Genomic DNA, 24,525 nt, shown 5'->3' with positions numbered 1-24,525 from the left:
TTTTTTAACTTGTAGTAGAGTTAAGGAGACTGATAACTTTAGCGCTAGAAATCCGAAAAAACAATATAAAAATGTCACCACTAAAATGTTAATGCATGCCATATAAAACTATTTAGGAAATATTAAACTGTCAAGCAGCTCTGTTAAAAAATATGTGGAAATGTATATTTGTATTTGGATCCATTTTCTATAATAATTTTCAGTGAAATATCTCTGAACATCTCTATGCATCATTTTTAGTGAATGAGAACAATTGGATTGAAGATTCCTTTTCCAATCATGCTGAAAAATGCAAGAATTAACAAGTCTACCAAGTGCTCTGAAGAAATACTGCCACACTCATAGACTTTAAGGTCAGAAGGGACCATTATGATCATCTAGTCTGACCCCCTGCACAGTGCAGGCCACAGAATCTCACCCACCCCTCTTAGAATAATCCTCTCACCTATGTCTCAGATATGGAAGCCTTCAAATACTTTGAAGGCCCCAACATGCAGAGAGTCCTTCAGCTGTGATCTGTGCCCAATGCTACAGAGGAAGGCGAAAAACCTCCAGGGCCTCTGCCAATCTACCCTGGAGGAAAATTCCTTCCTGACCCCAAATATGGCGATCAGCTAAACCCTGAGCATGTGGGCAAGACTCACCAGCCAGACACCCAGAAAGTTCCCTACAGCAACTCCTATCATCCCTCCATTGACCTATTTCCAACTGATAATGAATGGTCAATTAGTTACCAAGATCATGTTATTTCATCCAACCATCCCCTTATCATAGAATCATAGAACTGGAAGACACCTCAGAAGGTCGTCAAGTCCAGCCCCCGCTCTAGGCAGGACCTATCCCATCTAAATCACACTAGGGGCATAACACACGAACTGACATACTGGGTCAGACTACTGGTCCATCTGCCCAGTATCCCGTCTCTGACAGTGACTCATGCCAGTTGCTTCAGAGGGAATGAAGAGAATGGGGTAATTTTGAGTGATCCATTCTCAATTAGGGTACCTCACAGCTACAGCCTGCACTAGTTGATGGCCATCAATTATCATGTACTTCCACCATGTGAAAAGTTTACAGACTCCACTCTGTACCTATAAAATGCTAAGTTTTGACTAGCCAGTGTGTCACAGCCTGGCTGGTTTGAACAAAAACACAAAACATTATCCAACATTTTTGGTTTGACAAGGTTAATTGAAGCCTTAATCTTAAATCAATACAAATTCAGCTCACAATTTTATACTCATTCTCCCTAAATCAGCTCCCATTTGGAAAATCGTAACAGATTTGCCCTTAGACCACCACTTGAAGATGAGGCAGTTACACTGCGATACATTTTTTTTTTTTTTGAAACCTAGTGGATAGATCTACCAAATGAAACGCTATCATGTGCCATGTATGACTCAGTCACCTGAAATTTTAGCTAAAACTCAGGACAGCAGAAAAGTTTCTGGGCTTCCAAATAAAACCATGATGAAGAACTCCATAAAAAGAATTCTTGGAGAAGAAACAATTTTCCAGATAACCTTGTGACTTAAAATATATTTTATTTTGCTCAAACCAGATCACTCATAGAACATAAGATTAAGTATTTTAAATAGCAATTGTCTTCATGAGAGTTTGCTTCAGAAAAATGTTTTCATTCTCAGATGTTGCTGAAGAAAGGAGGCACAATTATAAAAATCTTTGCTTATGAATTTACACAAGCTTCCCCTTCTTGTTTAATGTGAGGCAATTATGCTCTTAAGAAGCCTGGTCATTTCCCTTTGGTCAGTTGTTCTCAAAGTGTAGCCCACACACCAAGCTTTCAGGTGGGAGACAGGCTCTGGGCTCATCTTCCTTGGGGAAAAGGGAGGGGAAGAGAAGAAGTCGTATGAACCAGATATGACTTGCTAAGTAAGGAAGCAGCTCTAAGCACTGCCACTCCTCCTCCCCATAGCTGGGGAAATGGCAATGCAGGAAACCGCTCACCTGGAGGCTTTCATGACCACAGCAGCAGGGGGCACAGAGCCAAGTAAGCATCTCTCATGCCCAGACCCCACACTCCTGAACCCAACCTCCCCGCCAGACCCTTCTATCCCCAAGCACACTCCTGCACCCTCCCTCCTGGCCAGACCCCGCCCCCCCACACCAGTACCCAACTTCCCAGCCAGACCTGCACACCTAACCCCTCCTGCACTCATTTTGTCATTATAGGTAGTTAGCTGGTGGCCTGCAGAAAGGCCTGTGTTGAGCAGAGTGGACCACAGGGAAGAAGTTTAAGAACCACTGCCCGAGGTTCTCCTCCTCCCAAATCTCAGTGAGAAAGAAAAAGTATGTTCAAATCCACAAACACATGAACAAGTCAGAAGGAGTCATAAACATCTCCCTTATGACAAGCTAATAAGGAAAATAAGAATGCTAGGTACATTTTTCCTGAAGTGCCTAAATCTCATTTTAAAACAGTAGCTTAGGCACTTATGAGCCTGGGACTAAAGATATTAGTACCTCAATCACTTCTGAAAATGGGTGCTAGGCACTTTTGAAAATTTTACCCACCAAACTTTAACTGAAATAACAGTATTCTAAAGCCCATTTTGGGAACTGCTTTATATTCTTGAACCAAAGACACAAACTGTGAAAATGCAATATGCATTATATTGGAACAACTAACTTACACATGATGTATATTCCTCAAAGAAGACAACATACATTAGAAAACAATCTTGCATATACACAATATCTCAGAGAGCTGCTGTTTTATGATCTGAGTGAGTGACCACCACGTTCTAATAGTGACACTGAAATGGCCTCCGTTCTGTAGTGGACCAAGAACCTCAGTCAAGTCATCTGGCTCTTCTTCCACTTCCTTTTCCCCCATCTGTAACAGAGATAACTGACTACCTTATACAAGCATTGTGATTCATAGATTCGAAGGCCAGAAAGGACCATTGTGCTCATCTAGCTTGTCCTATGTAATACCTACCAGAGGACTACTCAATTAATTCCTGTTTGAACTAGATCAGACTTTTTAAAAAATAGTTTATCTTGATACATACATATTACCAGACAAAAAGCTGTGATATTATGATAGCAATGTGATATTATGCAATAACCATGAAGTATGACTAATGTAGTTTAGCATTATGGTCTGTAGTAGATTAAACTATTTTTTAAACAAATGTTTGATTTTTTTCTCAATCAATCACTAACCCCACAGCATCACTACCTGGATAAATTAACATTTCACACGGTATTTAATTATGCCTTCGCAAATCATAATATGTTTGGCTTTCTTTTTGAAGTTTGACCATTATGCCAAATTTCCTAGTTTTATAATATTTAGTTTCATATTAATAACTACCACTTCCCCATAGCATTTTACCTCATATTACAGGATATACTTTTAATTTAATCACATCTAAATATAGTGTGCTAATAAATTTTTCTCTAATCTAAAATGTCATAAGAGCACCGAAAAACTTGTCTATATTGTAATATGATGCTTGCAATAATCTGAAGTTATGAAGTATGAATTCAAAATGATTTTTATTTAAATCTGTATGGCCAGATTAGTTTGTACACTCTGGCTGTTTTATGCTACTCTGGAACTGCACAATGAAGCCAGAGCATACCATCCAGTTAGGCTGCGTTCATAGTGACTTTACTTCTTCAAACTAGTCAGACTGAATAGAACAAATTCCACATCCTCCAATACCCGTAAGTCCCACTGCCTCTCGTGTATTCCCACTTTCCTCTCAACACACCCCTTCTACACTCTACACTTCCTTGCATACTTCTCCATCCTATCACCCACATTCCCCTGCACTCACATGGCCCTCGTTTCCCCTTTCTTGTCCTCTCTGTTCATAAGTCGTGGTACATTTTATCACAAAAAAAAAAAGGATTATTTACGATTAATGGAAAATTATTTACCAGGTACACGTCACAAGATGGAAGCTGTGGGAGAAATGAGAGCCAACCAGGGCTCCCCCCTTTTCCAAAAGCTAGAAGTACGCAGGAGATAGCCCTCTCCTTTGAAGTAATTGGTAGAAGCAGTATCAAATCCACATAATTTTCTCCACAGTCATGGAAGTTTGAGAAAGAAACTCTTGAAAGGAGCCAGACATTAACTCAGCTGGCATCAACCACAGAAGCAACTGCAACAGGGTTCTTTAACGTCCACAATGTCAGCAGGCTCTTTCCCCCAGCCTGGACATTCTCTCCCCTGGGCTCATTAATAAACAACACCAGTTTATGTCATCTAGCTCTGTAATGGTACTTTTCATCCACACATCTTCAGGTCTGTCTAGACAGCTGCTAGACAGTCTTTTAAATGCACGCGTTATTTCAAAATATTTTTCAAAATAACGGGTGCGCTATTCTGGCATCTTTGTAACCTTCATTCCAAGGTTAAGGGATGTCTTGAAATAGCATGTTATTTCAAAGTCTGGTGCCCCTCATTTCAAAATACAATCGAAATAAGATACGCAAATTGCGTCTCTTATTTTGAGTTTACGGCTCTGTATAGATGCACCCTTAGAGTGCTTTACAAGGGACATAAATGTAATATTGAATGGGCTAAACTTCACTACCCTTCTCCGGTGCCTTTTTAAAAAGGAACAAAAAACACATTAAAAAGTAGCTGAAGACCCTGAGTTGAGTCCCTAAGGATTTTCAGCAAGGATTGTAGAATCAATCTCCCCACATTCAAGGCCCAAAAAGAATTAATTTAATTACTATCAAAAGCTTATAACGAAAAAACTCAGTCTAATTTTTACAAAATAGCAGCTATTTTATAATCCACAAACATTATCTTCAGTTACAATAAAAACAAAATTAAAATTTGAACAGTTCATATCACACAACTCACAAAGAAAAAATCTGAGAAATCCCAAAAGCTTAGGCTTAGTTCACCTAGGTCTCAATTAGTGTCTTTGATCACCAAAGTTGAGTCAAACAACTTCCTTCCACTTGCTTGTACAAATCTTCAATTGGAATCCATGCAGACTTCCTCTGCTGTGGATCATAGTTAACCAGTCAGCTAACTGATTAACCAATCGTTCAGTTAAGTCACAAATGTATATTTATAAAGAAAACAAAAAAAAATGACACTTTTCCCATTTTTACTTTTCTTTCAAAGTTAATAAATCACATACTAAGATGGAAAAAGTTGATTGGAACAGTTTAGCTAAAACCAAAACATTCCAAGCATATAATTAAAATAATTATTTTCACTGATGACTTCCCTTTGTTAGACTTAAGGATGCATGTGCTCCCCCGTTACAGAATTAGCAGTGTCACTAACCTACTGCAAAATGCTCAGGCTTAGGGACAATAGCCTTCTTCCTGCTCCTGCCTCCGCTTCTCCCAGCTCACACAAGACACATGGCCCTTAGTTAAAGTAGCTTCCCTGACTGCTTGCCCTGGTGTCTGACCCCAGCAACAGTAAACCTATTGGAGCAACCCCTTAGAAAGACCACACCCAACTCCAGAAGCTTCTGGATGTGGAGTGCTAAATCAGCTTAGCAACGTAACTCACTCCTATGAGGGATGATAGATACAAATTAATTTAATAATCATGTAACTGCAAACACTTAGTGGTTACATGATTATTCGACAGTCCCCGGGGCGGGACTAGCAGCCAGTGCACTCCCGGCCCCACTCCCAGGGAACCCCCTGCCACCCCACACCAGAGGCAGCAGCGCAGCATGGCAGGAGGGAACTGATCCATGAAGGGACCCGGTTTTAAAACCAGCTTCCTGCACAGACCAGCTCCAGCTTGCCACCACATGCTACTGCTTCTGATACAAAAGCAGCAGTATGGAGTGACAGCAGCCCCTGTCCGTGGCGGGCCTGACCTTATCGTGGACAGAGGCTACAGCAGCATCCCACAGAGCAGCCTTCCCTATCTCCCCTCCGCACTGCTGCCACTGCTGCCCAGAGAGGGGCAGTTGGTTCTGTCAAGTCAGTGCTCGTGGGGAGCTAGTTTTTAAAGCCAGTTCCCTCCAAATATCGGCTCCTGCCTGCCAACCTCCCACCGTCTGCTACCTTTGTGAGAGGCAGCAAGAGAGGGGGCAGGTGGCTCCAAGGAGCCAGCATGCACGGAGAGTTGGCTCCCCATGGGACAGGTTCACAAGCTTATCAGTTAATCATGCAATCGACTACAAATTGACATCCCTATCTCCTATTTCCACTCTATGGGTCTCAAAAGAGATATCTACCTATTAGGTACATGAGTTGCATAAGCATCTTTCAGCGTAGTAGCACAGGGTGGTAAAGTGACTTACCCGAAGCTGGCAACAGAGCAGAGGTCTCCTAAGTCACAGACTAGTGCTATGTATTAGACAATATTGTTTACTCCTACAGTTCCTTCACCTCAGTCTCTCACTACTTGGTCTGTAAGCCTTGTTACCTTCTATTCATCTGCACAGTCTTCTCTTCCTACCTTTCCATTTGCTTACTTCCCCTTTGGCAAACCTTTCCATTCCAAAAGCTAAAACTCCCTCCTCCACCCACCCACCCACATACACCAAAAAAAAAAAAAACACTTAACAAAAACACCCCATGCAACATGAAGACTGCAAACCAACACCACGGTTCCTTTGTATTTTTAGGTCATATCCTTTCCCATTGCCCCTTCTCTGTCTGTCTACGTAGATTTCAAGTTCTTCAGAAGCAGGGTTGTCAGATGGTTTAACCAAAAATACTGAACACCCCCCTCTCCCGAAAAAAAACCCGACCAGGGAAAAAAAAATCTGTTGAGGAAAAAAAAGGGTGGAGGGGAGACCAAAGTTGTTGAGGAAAAAAAGGGGGGGGGGATGCCGAGAGTTAAGCAAAAAAAAATTTTAAATTTAAAAAAAAAAAGCCAGCATGGCCCCTTTAAGAAATGCCTTTGGAGCTTTTTTGGCCCTAACAGGCTGCCAGCAGCCATCTATAGGTGTGTTGTATCAACAGGTGTGTTGTAGGCAAAACTCGTGAAGTCATTCTGCCGCTCTACTCTGCACTAGTTAGGCCTCAGCTGGAGTACTGTGTCCAGTTCTGGGCGCCACATTTCAAGAAAGATGTGGAGAAATTGGAAAGGGTACAGAGAAGAGCGACAAGAATGATTAAAGGTTTAGAGAACATGACCTATGAAGCCAGGCTTCACGAACTGGGCTTGTTTAGTTTGGAAAAAAGAAGATTAAGGGGGGACATGATAGCAGTTTTCAAATATCTAAAAGGGTGTCACAAGGAGGAAGGAGAAAATTTGTTCCTCTTGGTTTCTGAGGACAGGAGAAGGAGTAATGGGCTTAAAGTGCAGCAGGGGAGGTTTAGATTGGACATTAGGAAAAAATTCCTAACTGTCAGGGTGGTCAAATATTGGAACAAATTGCCAAGGGAGGTGGTGGAATCTCCCTCTCTGGAGATATTTAAGAACAGGTTAGATAGACATCTGTCAGGGATGGTGTAGACGGAGCTTGGTCCTGCCTTGAGGGCGGGGGGCTGGACTCGATGACCTCTCGAGGTCCCTTCCAGTCCTATTATTCTATGATCTACCATCTTGTCTTCCTGCTCCGGGCCACACAGCTCCCCTGTGGAAGTAGGTAAGCACCTGGTATTTTCGCCTACTGGCCAGTGGGAGGGGGAGTCAGAAAATAGCAAACATTTTAGATGTCCGGTATGTTCTGAATTTTTTTTTTTTAAACCAGACAGGAGGCAAAAATACCAGACTGTCCGGTCAATACCAGATACCTGGTAACCCTATTCAGAAGAGGAACTGTTTCTCTTTCTATACCCGGCCTATCACAAATGAAGCCCCAATCTCAGATGGTCTCTCTAGTTACGAATATAATTAGGTAATAAAACCAACTCCTCTCCTTCAAAGAAATCATGACAAACGCCACTATCAAAATGGCATTAGATAATGAAGCTAGATAATTTCATGGAGGTTAGGTCCATAAAAGGCTATTAGCCAGGGGATAAAATGGTGTCCTTGGCCTCTGTTTGTCAGAGGCTGGAGAGGGATGGCACGAGACAAATCGCTTGATCATTGTCTTCGGTCCACCCTCTCTGGGGCACCTGGTGCTGGCCACTGTCGGCAGACAGGATACTGGGCTAGATGGACCTTTGGTCTGACCTAGTACGGCCGTTCTTATGTAACTTTCAGTTATGACTAATGGGGGGAAATTACCATTAATTCTAACTAAATATTTTTAAAATATATCCTAGGCACAAGAAGACTTCAGTGAGTTAAGGGCATTATAACAGACAAATTTCAAGGGTCTACTTTACAATCACTCAGGATGAAAACAAGTGACAAGTCAAATATTAAAGGACCCATTTTTTAGTTAATTTTTTACAAATTTACAATTTTACTTGTAAATTCTCAAAATAATCCATTTTCTTAGAGCATTTTAAGATGGACAAGGCACTGTACATTTTATACACAGGAAAAGTTTCAGCCCTTGTTTTAAGTACATAACTCAACTTCAATTATGGAGTTGCACTGGCATTGCCACATTACAAATCCATAAGCCACTACAACTTGTGTTTAACAGCTGTCATAAGAATAATATTTTTGTGAAGCAGTGCTAAAACATGTTTTCTTTGGCTCCTAGAGTTGTTGTTTTTAATTATTGGTATCTACATTTCATATAGAGCATGCTTGTGTAAAACACATTGTTTGGAATGACAAATTTGAGTTGTGTGTGGAAGCTGCGTGAGAAAATTGTATCAACAAACCCTCTACATCAAGATATTTTTCCATATGTAAAGTTCGGTTAGTGCTGCCTCTTTGCTGCCAACTACGATGTAAAATGCATTCCGTACTCTTTGTATCTCCTAGCAGGTGGTATCATTAAAAGAAACAGCCTTAAGATTTACGCAGCACACTGCCAATAGCCATTTTATTACAACAGTATAGATACTTCATTAAAATGGGTATTGGCAACATAACCCCAATGTCTGCAGTTTCCGTATAAAGCTATACAATAAAATTTTCATGTCCAGATGAAAATCCATTACACAGTAAGTCAAATAAAATCTCTTCAGAGGGCTTATGGATTTTGGAAAGCTACCCTTATTGTAGTTGCAGATGTTAGCAAGTTACATGCTCTGGAATATACAAGTCAACCGACTGACTGGGAATTACTTGTATATTCCAACAGTCAATGATAAAAATCATTGTGCCTACACACTTCTCATAGATGAAAGCTGGAGCAAACCTGCCATTTAATAATACTTCTAGAGTACTAGCTGTGAAGTAAGAATTCTACCCAATTACAGTCCTCCCTCCAAGTCACCATTTTATTAAAGCGTGTCTAGTGATCAGTACACAAGCCTTTGGGTCAGACTTTCCTGGAACCAAGTGTGAGCTTTTCCAATGAACTGACCTCATTCTTTGGTCTTCCTCAACTGAAAGACAGGTGTGACTTTCAGTCAGTATGTGCTTGTTCAGCGGCTGAAGAGGGATTCAAATGCCAGTTGGTGGATTAGTAACAGGGGTAGCCTGAGGCGGGCTGCTGGCAGCTGGCACCCCAGGCGGAACACGCGATCGGCGCCCCCGCTTGCATGGCCCTCAATGGAGTGACGTCATCAGTGGGTGCCCTGTTGAAGGTGGCGCCCTAGGCAACGGCCGAGTTGGCCTATGCGCACGTGCCACCCCTGATTAGCAGAGCGCCCAGAGCTAAATTTTACTGTTCTACTGATGGTGCATAGATGCCTCGGTGCATATAAAATTATTCCACACATGGATGGAAAAGATCCACACACAGATGGAAGAGATTAGAGGGAACACTGCTCTCAGCTCAAGTAAAGCAGAGTTAACACTGAAGTTTAAAAGATTGAATATCATTAGACAAAGGGAATATAAGCAAAGTATATCATCACCAGGTTAAACTACTGAATTCCCAATACACAGATTGGCCAATTTCTAAAAGTAAACAATGTGTATGGGGAGGTATGCTACGATAAAAAGGGCACTAAAATGCGGTTAACTGACTAGTCAACTGGTCGATGGAATTTCCAGTACAAGGGCTCTTGTACATTTCAAAGGAGGAATGCGGAACTCCGCATAAAGCTGGGGGCCAGCGGGAAGTCCTGCTGACTCCAGGCTGCATACGGGTGCCTGCTTAGAAATGCACAAAGAGTACTCAGTGGGAGCTCGTGTGCATTTCTAAGGTATGGAGCCCAGAGTCAGCAGGGGACTCACAGTCCTCCGCTAACCCCAGGCTCCATGCTATACTGCATGCTGCTAGGAGCCCGGGGACAGCCGGGGAGCCCCCAGCTGATCCTGGATTCCAATGCATGGCACTTTCCTAGAATCCACAGTCAGCTGGAGACTCCCCAGCTGATTCCAGGTTCTGGGGAAATGCCGCAGTGAGCCTGAGATCAACTGGGGAGTCCCAAGCTGACCCCGGGCTCCAGGGCTGCCGTTTTAAAACACCACTTCTGTAGTGATTCCACAGGGCAGCTGCTGTGGAGTCCAGAGTCAGCTGGGAACTGCCCAGCTGACCCCAGGCTCCCTGTGGCATTTCCTGGGCTCCACGGCTGCCACTTTGAAGGCACACAGGAGGCATTTTAAAGGGGCAGCTGCTGCACAGCTGATTTGAAGCTGCTTGGGGGTTTCAGAGTGGCAGCGTCACTGTGCGGCGCTGACATTTTGAAGTACCCCTTCCCCTCCCTTTGCTGCCTCTATTTATAGAGGCAGCAAGGGGGGGGGGGAAGATATCAACTATTCAACTAGTCAAAATACTATCCGATACACGAATGCTTATCGGATAGTCAACTAGTCTTCGACATCTTTAAAGGACACTATGACTAGCAGTTCCAGAAAAGGATCCTTAGCTACATATTTTAATTTACTTCTCATTTTACTAATACCAAAATGTAAACTTAGTCCTCACTCCCCCACCTCATAAAGTTGTATGCCACAACTGAAAATTAAATAAGCTCTCTCTTTGTAAAACTAATACTCCACTGGTTTACTATCTCATGCAACAAGCTTGACTTGGAACCTCAAAACAGCTGTTTAATTATTTTTAAAAATAAAACAAGCGAATGAAAGAAGGTGGAAAGTAATAAATACCCAATAGAAAGTGAAAAACTGAAAAGGAAAGGATAATGACTAGAACAAGAGTGGGCAATAATTTCTGCAAGAGGCCACTTCATGAACTTTGGTATGTGGTCATGTGCTGACTCTAGGCCCACCAAAAGGGGTGGGACCTCAGACGGAAGAGCTAGAGAGAGAAAGGAAGAGCATGTGTGAGTGTGAAAGAGAATCTGTATGTGAGACACTTGTGACACAGATAGTGTGACCCACAGACTAGACGAGTGTAGGTGGATGACAGACTGCATGTGTGTGTGAGCCAGTGACAATGGGTGTGTGTTGGCTGCTGCTGGGTAAGTTTCTGAGAGAAATTCTGCACTGTGTATAAGACAGAGAAAACTGTCCTGCTTGGTTGTCTCCACCCTCCCCAACTCTGCAGAGATAGGATATGAGAAGAGAGGAGTGTGCATTTGTGCATGTACAGGAGTACTGAAATCTTAGAAACAGATAGGGTGTCCCCACTGTCCCTGTACCTGACTTAAGCACTCCCCTAGCCTCTGCACAGCTATCAGGAGAATCCTGGGAGCAGCTCGGTTGCAGAATGGACCAAGGTGGGAGGATGGAGTAGCTGAACACAGACTGCAAGTATGCTCATTAGCTGAGCAAGCTTGAGAGAAACACTTAGAGGGCAGATCCAGCTTATGGGCCTGATTTTGCCCACCAAGCAAAATCACAACTAGAAAGTTTTTGAAAGCTTTACAGTAACAAAATTACAAGAAACTATCTATGTTAATATATAATTGTCTCTATTTTAAATAGAGAACTTTAACACTTAAATATATTGCATCTGATAATACCTGGCCTTTATTCCCCTCTACCCAAAATTAAGTTTTTGATGCATTTGGGGTTTTCATTTTGGTTTTTGAAGTCATGCAGGATAGACCTTGTAAAACAGTAATAGCCTGAAAAGCAGATAAGCATCAATTAGAAGTTATGATCTAGTTGGCACTCACAATAGTTACCGGTCGGTTTTTTTATAAGCCTAAAAAGGAGAGTCATAAGCTGCTCACTGATGCCAAATGGCAGTTAAGAAAGGCATCTTATGAGCTTGTTCTTTATAGCAAAGCCTACTCCATACAATTCAGGTTCCAGGTTTTCCCTTCCAGAAGTAGGTGCATCCCCCTTTCCCCTCCCTTACTGGTCTTTCATCAGCTCTTCTAGTTTTGGACAAGGCAGTAATATCGATGTTCAACCGATTCAATTCATGTGGAATGACAGCTGTACACTGCTCTGAGTTGGTCACGGAGTTGTCAATCAGGGTATGTACTTTCCAGGTTCCAAAGCTGAAAAATGCCTTACATTTTCGACCATTGGTGGTGATCCAGCTAAATTACGGCTATCCAGCCAAGAAGAAGAGAGTCAAGACTGTTTTAGGGCACTTTTCCTAGCTTCCTTCCAATGTGGGATGGGCGGAGTGGGTCCTAAAGAAGACTGCTCAGTCATGGGTGCAGCTACCAAGATGTTCAACCTGCCTCAGTCCTCGAGCAAGACTACTAAATCACACAAGCCCCCACTTATGTGCCGGTCTGTGACTAGGACCTTCCAGATCTCAACTGCCTGTGTGGGACTTCTTTGAAAGTGGGGAGACTGGTGCACCACAGCCACCACACTGTCCTTGACTGATAGAGTGCTTGAAACCAATGGTATGGGCACTAAGATGATTGGAGATCTCTATCTGCTGCAGCATTCATCTGCCTTCACAGCCATTGTAACACTACACAGTGAAGATGAAACTGTGCAATTATCCTCCATCTGCTCTGACACTGAGAATTTCTTGGATCACTTCGTCTGGAACCTTGTCCTTGACAGTTCCACCACAGGTGACCCTAAGCGTGTATAGGACTCTAAACAGCGTTGCTCTTGGAGGTCATTGGAACATGCAAGCCTCTACACCACAACAAGGTGATGATTTATGGAGAGGAATGGACAATGGATGTTGATGAGAACATAAAGGAAGATTTCTACTCTCAGCTGGAAACCATTTTATCGGAGACCCCTAAAGAAGCTAAGATCATTCTTTTGGGGGATTTCAATGCACGTGCTGGATGAGACTCAGACCAGTGGAAAACAACAAATTGGGAATGAAGGAAGCTGGCAAAAGCAACTCAAATGGAATTCTGCTTCTGACCAAGTGTGCTGAACATGAACTTATCACGAACACCCTTTTTTGACAAAAGGACAAATTTAAAACATCTTGGAGACACCCACATTGCAATCTTCTCAACTATGTCATAGTTCGTGTTAGAGATAGCAGTGATGTACATCTCACAAGAGCAAGGACAGGTGCCAATGACTGCTGGACTGATAGTTACCTGCCAGCTGAAAACAGTAATCATCAACACCTGTGAGGAAGCCATAGGCTACCAAACCACGAAACATCAGGACTGGTTTGTTGAGAATGTTGTTGAAATCCAGCAACTCATCAAGGAGAAGAGAATGGCATTTTGTGCTTGGTAGAATGATATACATGGCAATGCAAAGTCAGAAACCCAAGCTAAGGCAAAGGCAGAAATCCAACATAAAACCAAAGAACTCAAGAACAACTGGTGGATTGGGAAAGCGTAAGAACGCCAACATTTTGTGGGCACCCCTAATACACGTGGTTTCTTTAGTGCCATTAAGGCTGTTTATGGGCCAGATTGTCATTATATGAATCCCCTTCATTCTAAGGATGGGACCACACTTTTGAAGGATAATGAAGCCATTAGTTTTCACTGGAAATAACATTTTGAACCTTTTCTCCATCGTAACTCTCATGCTTTCAGATGAAGTTCTTTAGCAAATCCCTCAACAAGGTTCTAGGGATGAGCTCGGAGACCCTCCCAATTTGCATGAGGTATACAATGCCATCAAGCAGATAAAGCACAAAGCAGCAGATCCAGATGAGATCCCTGTTGAAATCTTTAAAGATGGTGGACCAGAGTTAATTTGGCAGCTTAGCCTGTTTATCCTTAACATCTGGATAAAGGAAATACCCAATGAAATGAGGGACACCTTGATTTCTAACCTCTTTTAAAAAGGGGATAAAGTGGTTTGTGGAAACTATTATGATATCTCTCTCCTTGCTGTTACAGGAGAAGTTCTGGCACAGGTCTTTGCAACCTGACTTCTGCCTGTCAGAAGAAAATTTACCAGAGTCACAGAGTGGCTTCTGACCATGTTGTGGAACTGTGGATATGATCTTTGTTGTGTGGCAGCTGCAAGAAGAGTGTTGGGGGCAAAACCGACCACTGTACATGGCTTTTATTGATCTATCCAAAGCCTTTGACTCAGTGAATTGCCATGCCCTTTGGACTGTACTTTTGAAGATTGGATGTCCTGATAAATACATCAATGTATTAAAGTTGCTTCAAGAAAACATGTTCTGAGCAGCACTGGCTCCCAGAGTGAATCTTTCAAAGTACAAACAGGAGTCAAACAGGGCTGTATCATCACCCCAATCATGTCCGCAGTCTTTATAACTGTCATTTTTTATGTAATTGCTGGGAAGCTCCCAGCTAGCATTGAAATCATCTACAGAATGGATGGAAAGCTGTTTAGGCTTCACAGGCTGAAAGCTAAGAGTAAGATTTCCACCACATTTATCATGGAACTTCAGTCTGCTGATGACAATGAAGTTTTTACCCACTCTCATAAAGATCTTCAAACTATCTTAAATGTGTTTTTGCTGATGTTTACGCATATCTTAGTCTCACCCTCAACATCAAGACGACAAAAGTGCTCCATCAGCTCTCTCCACATGAGGTACCATACGCCTCATCTATTAAAATCAATGGAGGTGCACTGGAGAATGTCGATCATTTTCTCTACCTTAGAAGTTAACTTTTGTCCAAGGCAGATATTGATGCAGAAATCCAACATTGTCTGAGCTGTGCCAGTGCAGCCTTTGTTAAAATGTTGTGATCTTCAAAACCCCTTTGCAGTAAAAAAGCAGACACCAAACTTCTTGTCTATAAAACGGTCATTCTCCCAACACTATTGTATGGGTCTGAAACCTGCACAACCTACAGACATCACTTGAGGGGTGCACGATCTTGAAGATCAAATGGGAAGACAGGCGCACTATCATTAGTGTTCTGAAAGAAATAAAGACTATCAGTATGAAAGCAATGATCATTCATCAGCAACTTTGCTGGATAGTCACATGGTTTGGATGCCAGACCATCGCCTTTTAAAAGAGGTCCTGTTTCTCAGCTGAACGGATACTGTAACGTGGAAGGATAATGGAAACATTATAAGGACTTTCTAAAGGATAACTTAAGTGCAACACTGAACTTAACACTTGGGAGACACTCGCCCAGTATCACTCAAAATGGAGAGAAGTCCTACACATTGACTCTGTGCATTTTGAATTCACCCACTGACAAACTGAGGAGGAGGAGAGGTACAGGAGGGAGACTGGCCTCTAATCATGGTCAATAGCTTCCTGCTGTATCTGGCAACTTCTGTTCTCACTGTAATAGCACTTGTGGTTCAAGGATCAGCCTTATCAGCCACCTCAAGAACCACAACTCCCATGGAAGATGATCATACTCAGCAACAAGTGATCACCCATCATCATCATCATCATCTAGTAATTCTTTCTAGATCACCAATTTCATGTGATCCAGATAACACAGTTTACAACTAGGAGAATAATTATAATGATATCAAGTAGGTACTCCTAGAAGTTTAGACTGAATTGTTTTTTCCATTAGAAACCCTGATTTTTCCAGCCTCACCTTCGTTTCAAATTGCATCATGATGAAATTTCACATATGCTGCTGGATAAAAGATATTTTTAAACTGTTCAAGTTCATCAAAATGTGTCATACAATAGTAATTAAAAATAAATCCAGTGTGCCCTGCACTTTTTCTAAGTCATAATGACGGCAATAAAGGCACAGATGAGCTCATAAAAATATTACTTTAACACAATAGTGAGTAAGTCTGATCTAGATTTTTACTATTTCAAGATTATACAAAGAGTTATTTTTAACACAGAATATTAAAGTGACTTACATTTAAATGGCATGCTGTTTTACTATTTTGTTGATATTGTTTTAAATGTGATCTCTGTGCTCATGTTAATATTGTATAAAAATAAACATAAAATAACAGAATAAAATTAGTGCATTCAAACTTAAATATTGTTACATGTTACATATTCAAACTTAAATATTTATAGTTCATATTCAAACAAATATTGTTAGTAGGACTCTAGAAATATATCCTTGTTCATATGCAAATCTTGCTTTCAACAAGTATTTGCAAATGGCTAGTCAGACATATACAACTTTTGGAATCTCAGTGGGCAGATATTGGCATATGTCTCTGTTTCTATATAAAACACTTGCATGTTCTTCACACATTTGGGATAATTTCTGTGGATTTCTAAAGACCCATGAAGCCAGGAGTATCACTAATCTGATTCAGCCTCACTGTGGCAAGGTTACAGTGGAGACACATTTAATTTACCAATGTCTGAAGATACACAGAAATACAGGCAGTCCCCGGGTTACGTACAAGATAGGGACTATAGGTTTGTTCTTAAGTTGAATTTGTATGTAAGTCGGAACTGGCTCCAGATTCAGTTGCTGCCACTGAAACTGACCAGGGGCTGACTACAGGAAGCCGGAGGCAGAGTTCCTCTGCCCCCAGCTTCCTGGAATCAGCCTGATCAGTTTCAACAGCTGCTGAATCTGGAGCCTGGGACAGAACAGCTGGGGCGCTGCCCGGTAGGTTCCCACAGGACCAACCCGGCAGCACCCCAGCTGCTCTACCCGAGGTGTCCCGCAACAAAAGCCTGGTCTGCTGCGGAGGGGGAGGGGGGCGCACTAGCTGCGCCCCCTCCCCCCCCCCAGCAGACCAGGGAGACCCGTGCAAAGCCGCACAGGCGGAGGGACCCCGCCGCCCATGTGGCTTTGCTCCTGTCCCCCTGGTCTGCTGGGGGGGGTCCAGCAAAGCCGCTGGACCCCCCCAGCAGACCAGAGGGACAGGAGCAAAGTCGCCCAAGTGGCGGGGGTCCCGCTGCCTAGGCGGCTTTGCTCGTTTGCCCGGGACCCCCCCAGCAAAGCCGCTGGACCCCCCCCAGCAGACCAGGGACACCAGAGCAAAGCCGCCCAGGCGGTGGGGGTTCCGCTGCCTGGGCGGCTTTGCTCCCGGGCAAACGAGCAAAGCTGCCCAGGCGGCGGCTTTGCTCGGGTGTCCCTGGTCTGCTGGGGGGGTCCAGCGGCTTTGCTGGACCCCCCCAGCAGACCAGGGAGACCGGGAGAAGCTTTTCTCGCCCCGGAGGACACGGGCGGCGACCCGCCGCCCATGAGCTCCAAGGCGAGGAAAGCCCCGTTCATAAGTGCGGATCCGATGTAAATCAGATCCGCGTAAGTTGGGGACTGCCTGTACTTCCATTTTTAAAGAATGCAGTATTATGCACCTGATAAGTTACTCAGAACTGCAGACCCTTCTAATAAATACTATATTTTTCAATGTTTTATATCAAGAGTCTTTAAAGAATGCTGTTGAAGCCTTGACTGATAGTTTTCTTTTGCTATTTTGGTGTCTCAAGGTTAGAAATCTATTACAATTTGAACTTCTGTAGTCTAGCACACTCTGGTCTGGCACCACCCATGACCTAGCATGATTTTAGTTAGTTTTCCACAGTCCCATAAAGTTCATTTACAGCCACCAGTCCTGGTTCTGTGCTGTTATTTCGCTCTAATTTACCCTAAATGTCTTGTAAGAGCTCAGTAAGCAGTGCAAATGTTCTCTGGTTTGGCACTGGTCAGGTGCCGAACTAGAGAGGTTCAACCTGTAAAAGGATTTTTGTTTTATGTATTTGTTAGATGGAAGAAAACAAAGTTACATTGAAGATCAACATAATGCATGGTGATATTAATTCTACATATCAAATATTTTTTTAATATCTGCCCCCTCTGAATATATATTTCCCAATCACACTCGTTCAGGTCATTATTTGAAAGGTCTTCAGTGTGAGCAAGCGAGTGGGTAAAATCAGACTTATCCAAAAAGATATACTGTGTGGCAAATTTGACGAAGTAGCTTTACAATCTGTTTTACAAGATTTCTGTCTAGCTACAGAAAGACAACATACTGATCACCACCAAAAAAGCTATCCTGTTGAACCACTAGGCAGTTCCACTGTCAGTCCCAGGAAATCCTGCTTATCCAGTCAGGATCTCTTTAGTCTTAGAAGGAAGGGGAGAAAAAATAAACTGCCCTGAAAAAATCAGACCAGGTTTTACACAGAGCTCTAATGCTTCCAGATCTGGGCAAAAATATTGAAAGAACATGCTGGTATTACAGCACTTCCACTTGCAGTCAGAATGATGCTATTCCTAGAATAGGGGAGGAAAAGGAGAGGGAGTAGAGCAGTGATGGGAAACCTAAGCTAGTGAGTAGGTTGCATGAGTGACCCTCCTTCATTTCAGTGGGCTACAAGATTGTCATCACCAAGATGGTTTCCTGGGACAGGGTAGTTTTATTCACTGTATTTGTATACCTAGAATTTGTGGGGTATATGGATTGTGAACCATAGCAATGTTTTTATTAGATTAAGAGGGAGTGCACTGTGCAATCAGCATGCACCTCAGTTGACATACATATCACTTTAGTAATATCAGTAAGAAAAGAAAATGTCTTTCAAGCCACTCATAGAACCCCGATGGGCTGCAGGTTGCCCACCACTGGAGTAAAGAATGATACATTAAAACTCTCACAAGTGACATGGAAAAAGACTAAGAAGGGAAGGACTTCCATACAGATAGGCCCTTTCTCTTCACAAGCAAAAAGGATGAGCTTTTCAAAACAGGTGAACTGAACTGAGTTCCTTTAACTCAGCTGATAAAGACTTGGTAAAATGCAGCATAATGCACTGGAAACTATGTTGTAGTAGAGGCTCCCTCACTTCCAAAAATCTAATAAAATTATATCAGCTGATTTTCCTCTACCCAGAAATTTATTTACTTGTTCAAGAGTTCTAGTAGGTAAGACACGAAATTTCTTTACAAAAACATGTTGGTTGGACTCTTATCACAGTATAATTGTCCAACTGTTTTATTATTGAATATTTAAATAATTTTAATCCATGTATCAAGTACAGATGTAAGACTTACTGGTCAAATTCTTCAGATAACCCTAAAGACATTTTAAATATAGGTATTACTTTTGCAACCTCCCAGTTTTCCAATACAACAGCTATTTTTAACTAAACCCTTTCAGAACTATGGAATTTACAGCTCCTAGCCCAGTTACTAGAAGAAACGATATTTGTAAAATAGTGTATCTCCCTTCTGTCTCTGCAAAGACGATTACCAGAAAAATAGAAGGTCTTTATCTTTCTGCTTGTGACTTTTTTGCCAAAGAGAAGGCAAGTTCAATAGGGTTTAGGGATGTCTTGAGAGGCTATGTGGTTCAGAAGGTAAATTCCCACATATGATCTTGGGCAAATCACTTCATCTTTGTTTTCTTTCAGTTTAAATGATCAACTCTTCTAAGTCAAGAATATCTTTTACTAGATGTTGATACAACATGCAGCACTCTAGCCACTATGTAATGCAAATAATAGGTGAAGATTCAACTTATAATACCTGAAATGACAAAACACCAATTCCTTACTTTAAGGGTCCTTTTAAAAGGAGTGATCTGTTTTTCTGATGTTTACAAACCATAAATATTCCACAAAAAATGTTCGTACCTTAACACAGGAAGCTTAACAGGTTCTTCCAAGTGATTCCAGTATTGATTAGTGACAAGGAGCTTTGATAACACAAGTAACTTTCAATTATGATCTCTAATCTACCACACTTTAGTCTCTTCAACTTAATGAACATGAATGCCCCATAGCTCATGTAAGCAGAAAATAATTTTTAATTACTACAATGAGCATCTCATGTTAATTATAATCTCCCAGACTAACAGATAGCTCATATATTGTTTTGAGCTCAGTTATAATCCGATATAAAAGAAACACTTCTGAAGAGACAAAGGATTTTATCACGTGTAGCTATAAAATCAGGCCATGTAAGTAAAACATTATGATGCTCTACTCATGGTTCTAAATGAAAAAACATTCAACGAGCACATTGGGATTTAATATGCATATTCATGAATGATTCACTAATCAGTTATGATAGAGAAAAAACACAAACATGATAGTGATCTATAGCACTATGCTCTCAGAGTAGAGTAAAAAGGAGTCTTAGATTCTTTCATTTAGGTGAAAGCAATGGCTTACTCAGAAACCAAATTAATATACATCATATATTCTATGCCTCATGAAAATATTATATTCATATGGCATACCGGTATGAGATGGAATATGATGTGGGTGAACTAAGTTATCTGACTATAAGAGTTTAGCACTGTCAACGGACTTGGAAAATAACTAACAAGCAATATATATGAAGTTTTGATTTTCTGTGGAAACAAGGAGAAAAGTCAAGTCAGAGTTCAGCCTTGCACCACAGCCTAAGTAAGACTTCTTCATAGTCACTAGAACAAACAGCACTGGAGACAACTGAAGAGGCCAGCCAACAGATCAGCCAAGAAATTAATCTAAGAGTTAGAGTTTAGCCATCTATATTTAGCCTCAATGAAGGCAAACAATCAAGTGGCAGGAACCAGCTAGTCTCTCTCATGTAACACTAAATCTTAGATTGCATTGATTTTGAGGTAAAGAATCTAGAAAAGCACTGGGACAGAGTATGGCTTATTCACAGTTATACAAGAAGCAAGGTTGGTTTTCACCAAATTGATAGCAAGAACCGAGATGCAAATTAACTTAGAACTCCTCTAGGATTTCTAACAAAAATGAACAAAATCAAAATGATTACAAGTGTGAATATGAATGTGTGTGCTCTACTCACTTACCACTTCCCATTACACAGAACATCACTTGGGTTAGACAAAGTACCACATACAGTAGCCTGCCATGGTAAACAGATTCTAAACTGAAGTGTTTAATTGGAATATGCTGTGTAACAAGTTGTACCAATGACAGCATAATCCAGAATTTTCAGCTTCAGTTTTATCATGCTGTATTCATGAAACTGTAGTTTACTGAAGATCTCAAGGGTCGTAACAAGATGAGGAGGAGACTCCAGTTGAAACCAGGTCTTACGTAAGTCAAGGAAGCTTTAGGCTGAACTACATGTGAATTTTTTGACCCATTATATTAGCATAATCATATCGTTATAGTTAACTAATTATCATTATATTGGTATCAACACTAGGGGACAAGCTCTTTCCAAAGTAAATGTGGCTTTTTTAGTTTAGGTTAAAGCACCTCCAAGAAATGACAGCATTAACTGGGAAAAGTCCCTTTCATAGCAAACTACAAATGCACACATGTAAGTTATACGTGTGAATTTACAGCAGTTGAAATTCACAACTTATATTATACCAGTGTAAGTTTCCCACACAAGCAAGCTGCAGGGGTTGCCAGAAAGATCTGCTCACTTTTCCCCAGGCTCATAATCTACCACCAATCTATAAGCCTACCTTAGTGGTTCACACCAATGATCCACCTAACAGTATTCTTTTACCAACATTAGCTAGTGGCATATGTATCCAAAAAAGTTACAGAAGTGCAGCAGGCATATCCTTGCCCCAAAACTGTTTAAATTATAATTCTGGATATTTCTGTTACTTATACAAATACCTAATCCCCTTTCAAATCCTATTTTTTCCTCAATGACATGCTGTGAAAATGAATTCCACAGGCTGTGCATGGAAAAGAATTTCAATTTTTCAGTCTATTTTCCACCTTTTCATTTCAGCAACTGCTTCCATGTTTTTACTATGTAAAAGAATCAGTGGAAGTAACTCATCTATTTGCACAATGACAGTCTCAGAAAAAAAGCACTCAGTTTAACATTTTTAGCTGTAGTCCTGCCTTTTTCACACACACCCCTTTTTTTGGGGTCAGGGGAATAAATTATCCCCTGTGGAGTTATTTCCAAGACACAACTTGCAGTCATATGCATATAAATAGGAATCAGCAATATACCTAAAATCATAGATAATGATTGGCTACATTTGTTTTACTTACAGGCAGTAGTATATAGTTTCAACACATCTTTTCTGAATTAGTGTAACAAAAATATACAAACAACTACAGCTATAAGATAATTAACTGTAAGGATTACTCTTTCAACTAAACAGCAGTAGCAATAAGAAAAACAGGTATTTCCAAACATCTTCCAACCAGTATATAAGTCCCGGTTTACGATTTTATCAGTGCTATTAGCTATACAGGAATTGTAAATCAATTTGACAACTATTTCTGGCCAAATACTGTAATTATCTATATTCAAATACTAATATTAAATCTGTAGTCTGGTAATGCCCAACATGTGCTATCCATAGATACAGAAAGATCTCTCAGGGTCCACAAGAAACATACTACTCAGGCAAAAATCCATGCACAAATTTTCCATTCACATTTTTAAAACAATCTATCATGAATTTGTTCATGTGTCAGCTTTGTTTCTCACCTGTCTGTTCCGTTCATCCATTATTCTTGTGATTTGTATTTTCTTCCTCCCCATTTTCACTCTCTCCTTGCCTTTCCCTGTTTGCTATCCAAAAACACACTAATCCAAGAATTCTCACACTTCAATATCCTAACACATGGTATAGTTCTTTTCCACTGTTTCGTCTTCCACTCGACAAAAAGGTTGCTGTTTCTTGTTACAAAAACCTAAAAAAAAAAAAAAAAGAAATGCTGAAATAATTTTGTGCCAATATTTTCAAAGTTACAATTTCACATCCAAATTTATGTTTGCACTTTGAAGTGATTCTTGTAAAAATGAACAAACTCATCTCTCTCTAAACAAACTCCTGTCCATTATTATCATACCAAGCAAAATCAAGCAATGACTAAATTAAGCAATTGAGCTATTATCCAGAACCTATGGCCAAGAATCAAAAGTGATCAGTGATTTTGGGTGCTCCATTTAAACATCTTTTTAAAAGGCCTAATTTTCAAAAGATTCTCTGTCCTCGGCGCAGTGGAAAGTGGGAGAAATCAGTCTTTCGAGAAGTCTACTGTTGAGCACTCAAAAATTGGGCCATCCAAAAAATTCACTGGTCACTTCTGAGAATGATCATCTAGAATTTTGATAAGTGTAACCTATTTTTTAAAAGAATTTTTTCAAATATTTTGCTATAGACGTGACAACTCTTTAAGGTTGTTTGGCATTGTTTCATTTTCTGTCCAAGCCATCAATCTGAAAAATACATTTCCCATTATTATTCAAGCTCTGCTTGTTGTGAACAAAAATTCAAGTTACTTGTTTAGCTTCAGTTCATTTCAAAATTACAGGCATGCCTCTTGCAACCTTGTTGTTTAGAGTTCTTCAGCATACATAGAACACAAAGACCTTGTGCCTCAAAAAGTTTATAGTTGAACCTAAATTAATATAATCAATAGAATCAAAATACATAGGAATGAAACTACATCCAACTTGCCAGGAAAGTTGTCAGCCACACAAGGATTAAGAATAGACACTCTACTGTGGAAGTCATTTTATAACAATGTGTTAATAATTATAGGAAAAATTAAAACACTGTAAGAACTGGAGCAATGTATTAAAAATACTCAGATACTACAGGGATGAGGATCCCTAGAGAAAACAATAAAAAAATACAGTAATAAACCCACAAAATGACAAAAAAGTTTTAAAACAAAAATTGAAATAATAAGACTAATTTTATATTAAACTAGTAAGGACAAAGGCAAATATCAAAAAGCAACGTAAGAAAAAATGAGCGGGGGGAGAATGCAAATCCCTGTAATGCAACCTTCTGGCAACTTGTATTTATTTTTATTTAGATTGAAAATTTTCTGCACAGGGACTACTGTATGCCTTTGAAACTCTATCACGCTTTTGAGTACCATATAAAAATAAATCATGTTTTTAGTATCTTCACCCACCACTACAATTTCTTTTCCTCCAAAGGATTATTTCACAAGTATGGAGTTGCTGATGAATAGGTGAGAAAATCTCAAGGTTATGTTCACTACAGTAACTTGCAAATTTTCACACATCTACTAACAAGCCAAATACCAACAACAAATCCTCATATTTAGAAAGACTTGCAGAAGATGTGCACTAACTGAAAGGGCAACAAAGTCAGACACAAATATTGTACTATTATTTTTAAGGGCCAAAATATGACTACTAAAAATTACCTCAGCCTTGGAAAACTATGCATTATTATTGTACATTTTGGAAGATGCTTCTCTCTCAACTCTACTGTTATTAACTGAACTGTAGGATACTACTGTATAAGTAATAGGAGGGCAGTAGAAATACACTGAAAGTCTCGGATATTAACTGTATATTATAATGTATTACCCAACTTCTTGTTTGCAGTCTTTTTGCATCTGTGTTGGCCCCAAGATATCAGAGATATAGTCCGATACAAAAAAATTACCTCAGCCACTAACTGCTCTTGGT

The 24,525-nt window shown here is 40.7% G+C and overlaps 1 protein-coding gene across 7 annotated transcripts in view; it reads right to left on the bottom strand.

Moving 5' to 3' along the window:
- Positions 1 to 24,525, bottom strand: part of MEF2A (myocyte enhancer factor 2A) — a 181,004-nt gene that overhangs the window by 107,708 nt on the left and 48,771 nt on the right. For 6 of the 7 annotated variants that reach the window (XM_075896956.2, XM_075896957.2, XM_075896959.2 and 3 more), the window contains exon 2: positions 22,558 to 22,763. The exons of the other annotated variant lie outside the window; for it this stretch is intronic. In XM_075896956.2, the coding sequence (XP_075753071.1) occupies positions 22,558 to 22,611 (54 nt within the window). In that variant the 5' untranslated portion in view covers positions 22,612 to 22,763. The remainder of the gene's footprint in view (positions 1 to 22,557; positions 22,764 to 24,525) is intronic. 7 annotated transcript variants of the gene reach the window in all.

This window comes from Pelodiscus sinensis, chromosome 14 (genome assembly GCF_052426305.1).
Source record: "Pelodiscus sinensis isolate ZL-2025 chromosome 14, ASM5242630v1, whole genome shotgun sequence".
NCBI lineage: Eukaryota > Metazoa > Chordata > Testudines > Trionychidae > Pelodiscus > Pelodiscus sinensis.
This window is presented reverse-complemented; position numbering and strand designations above follow the sequence as displayed.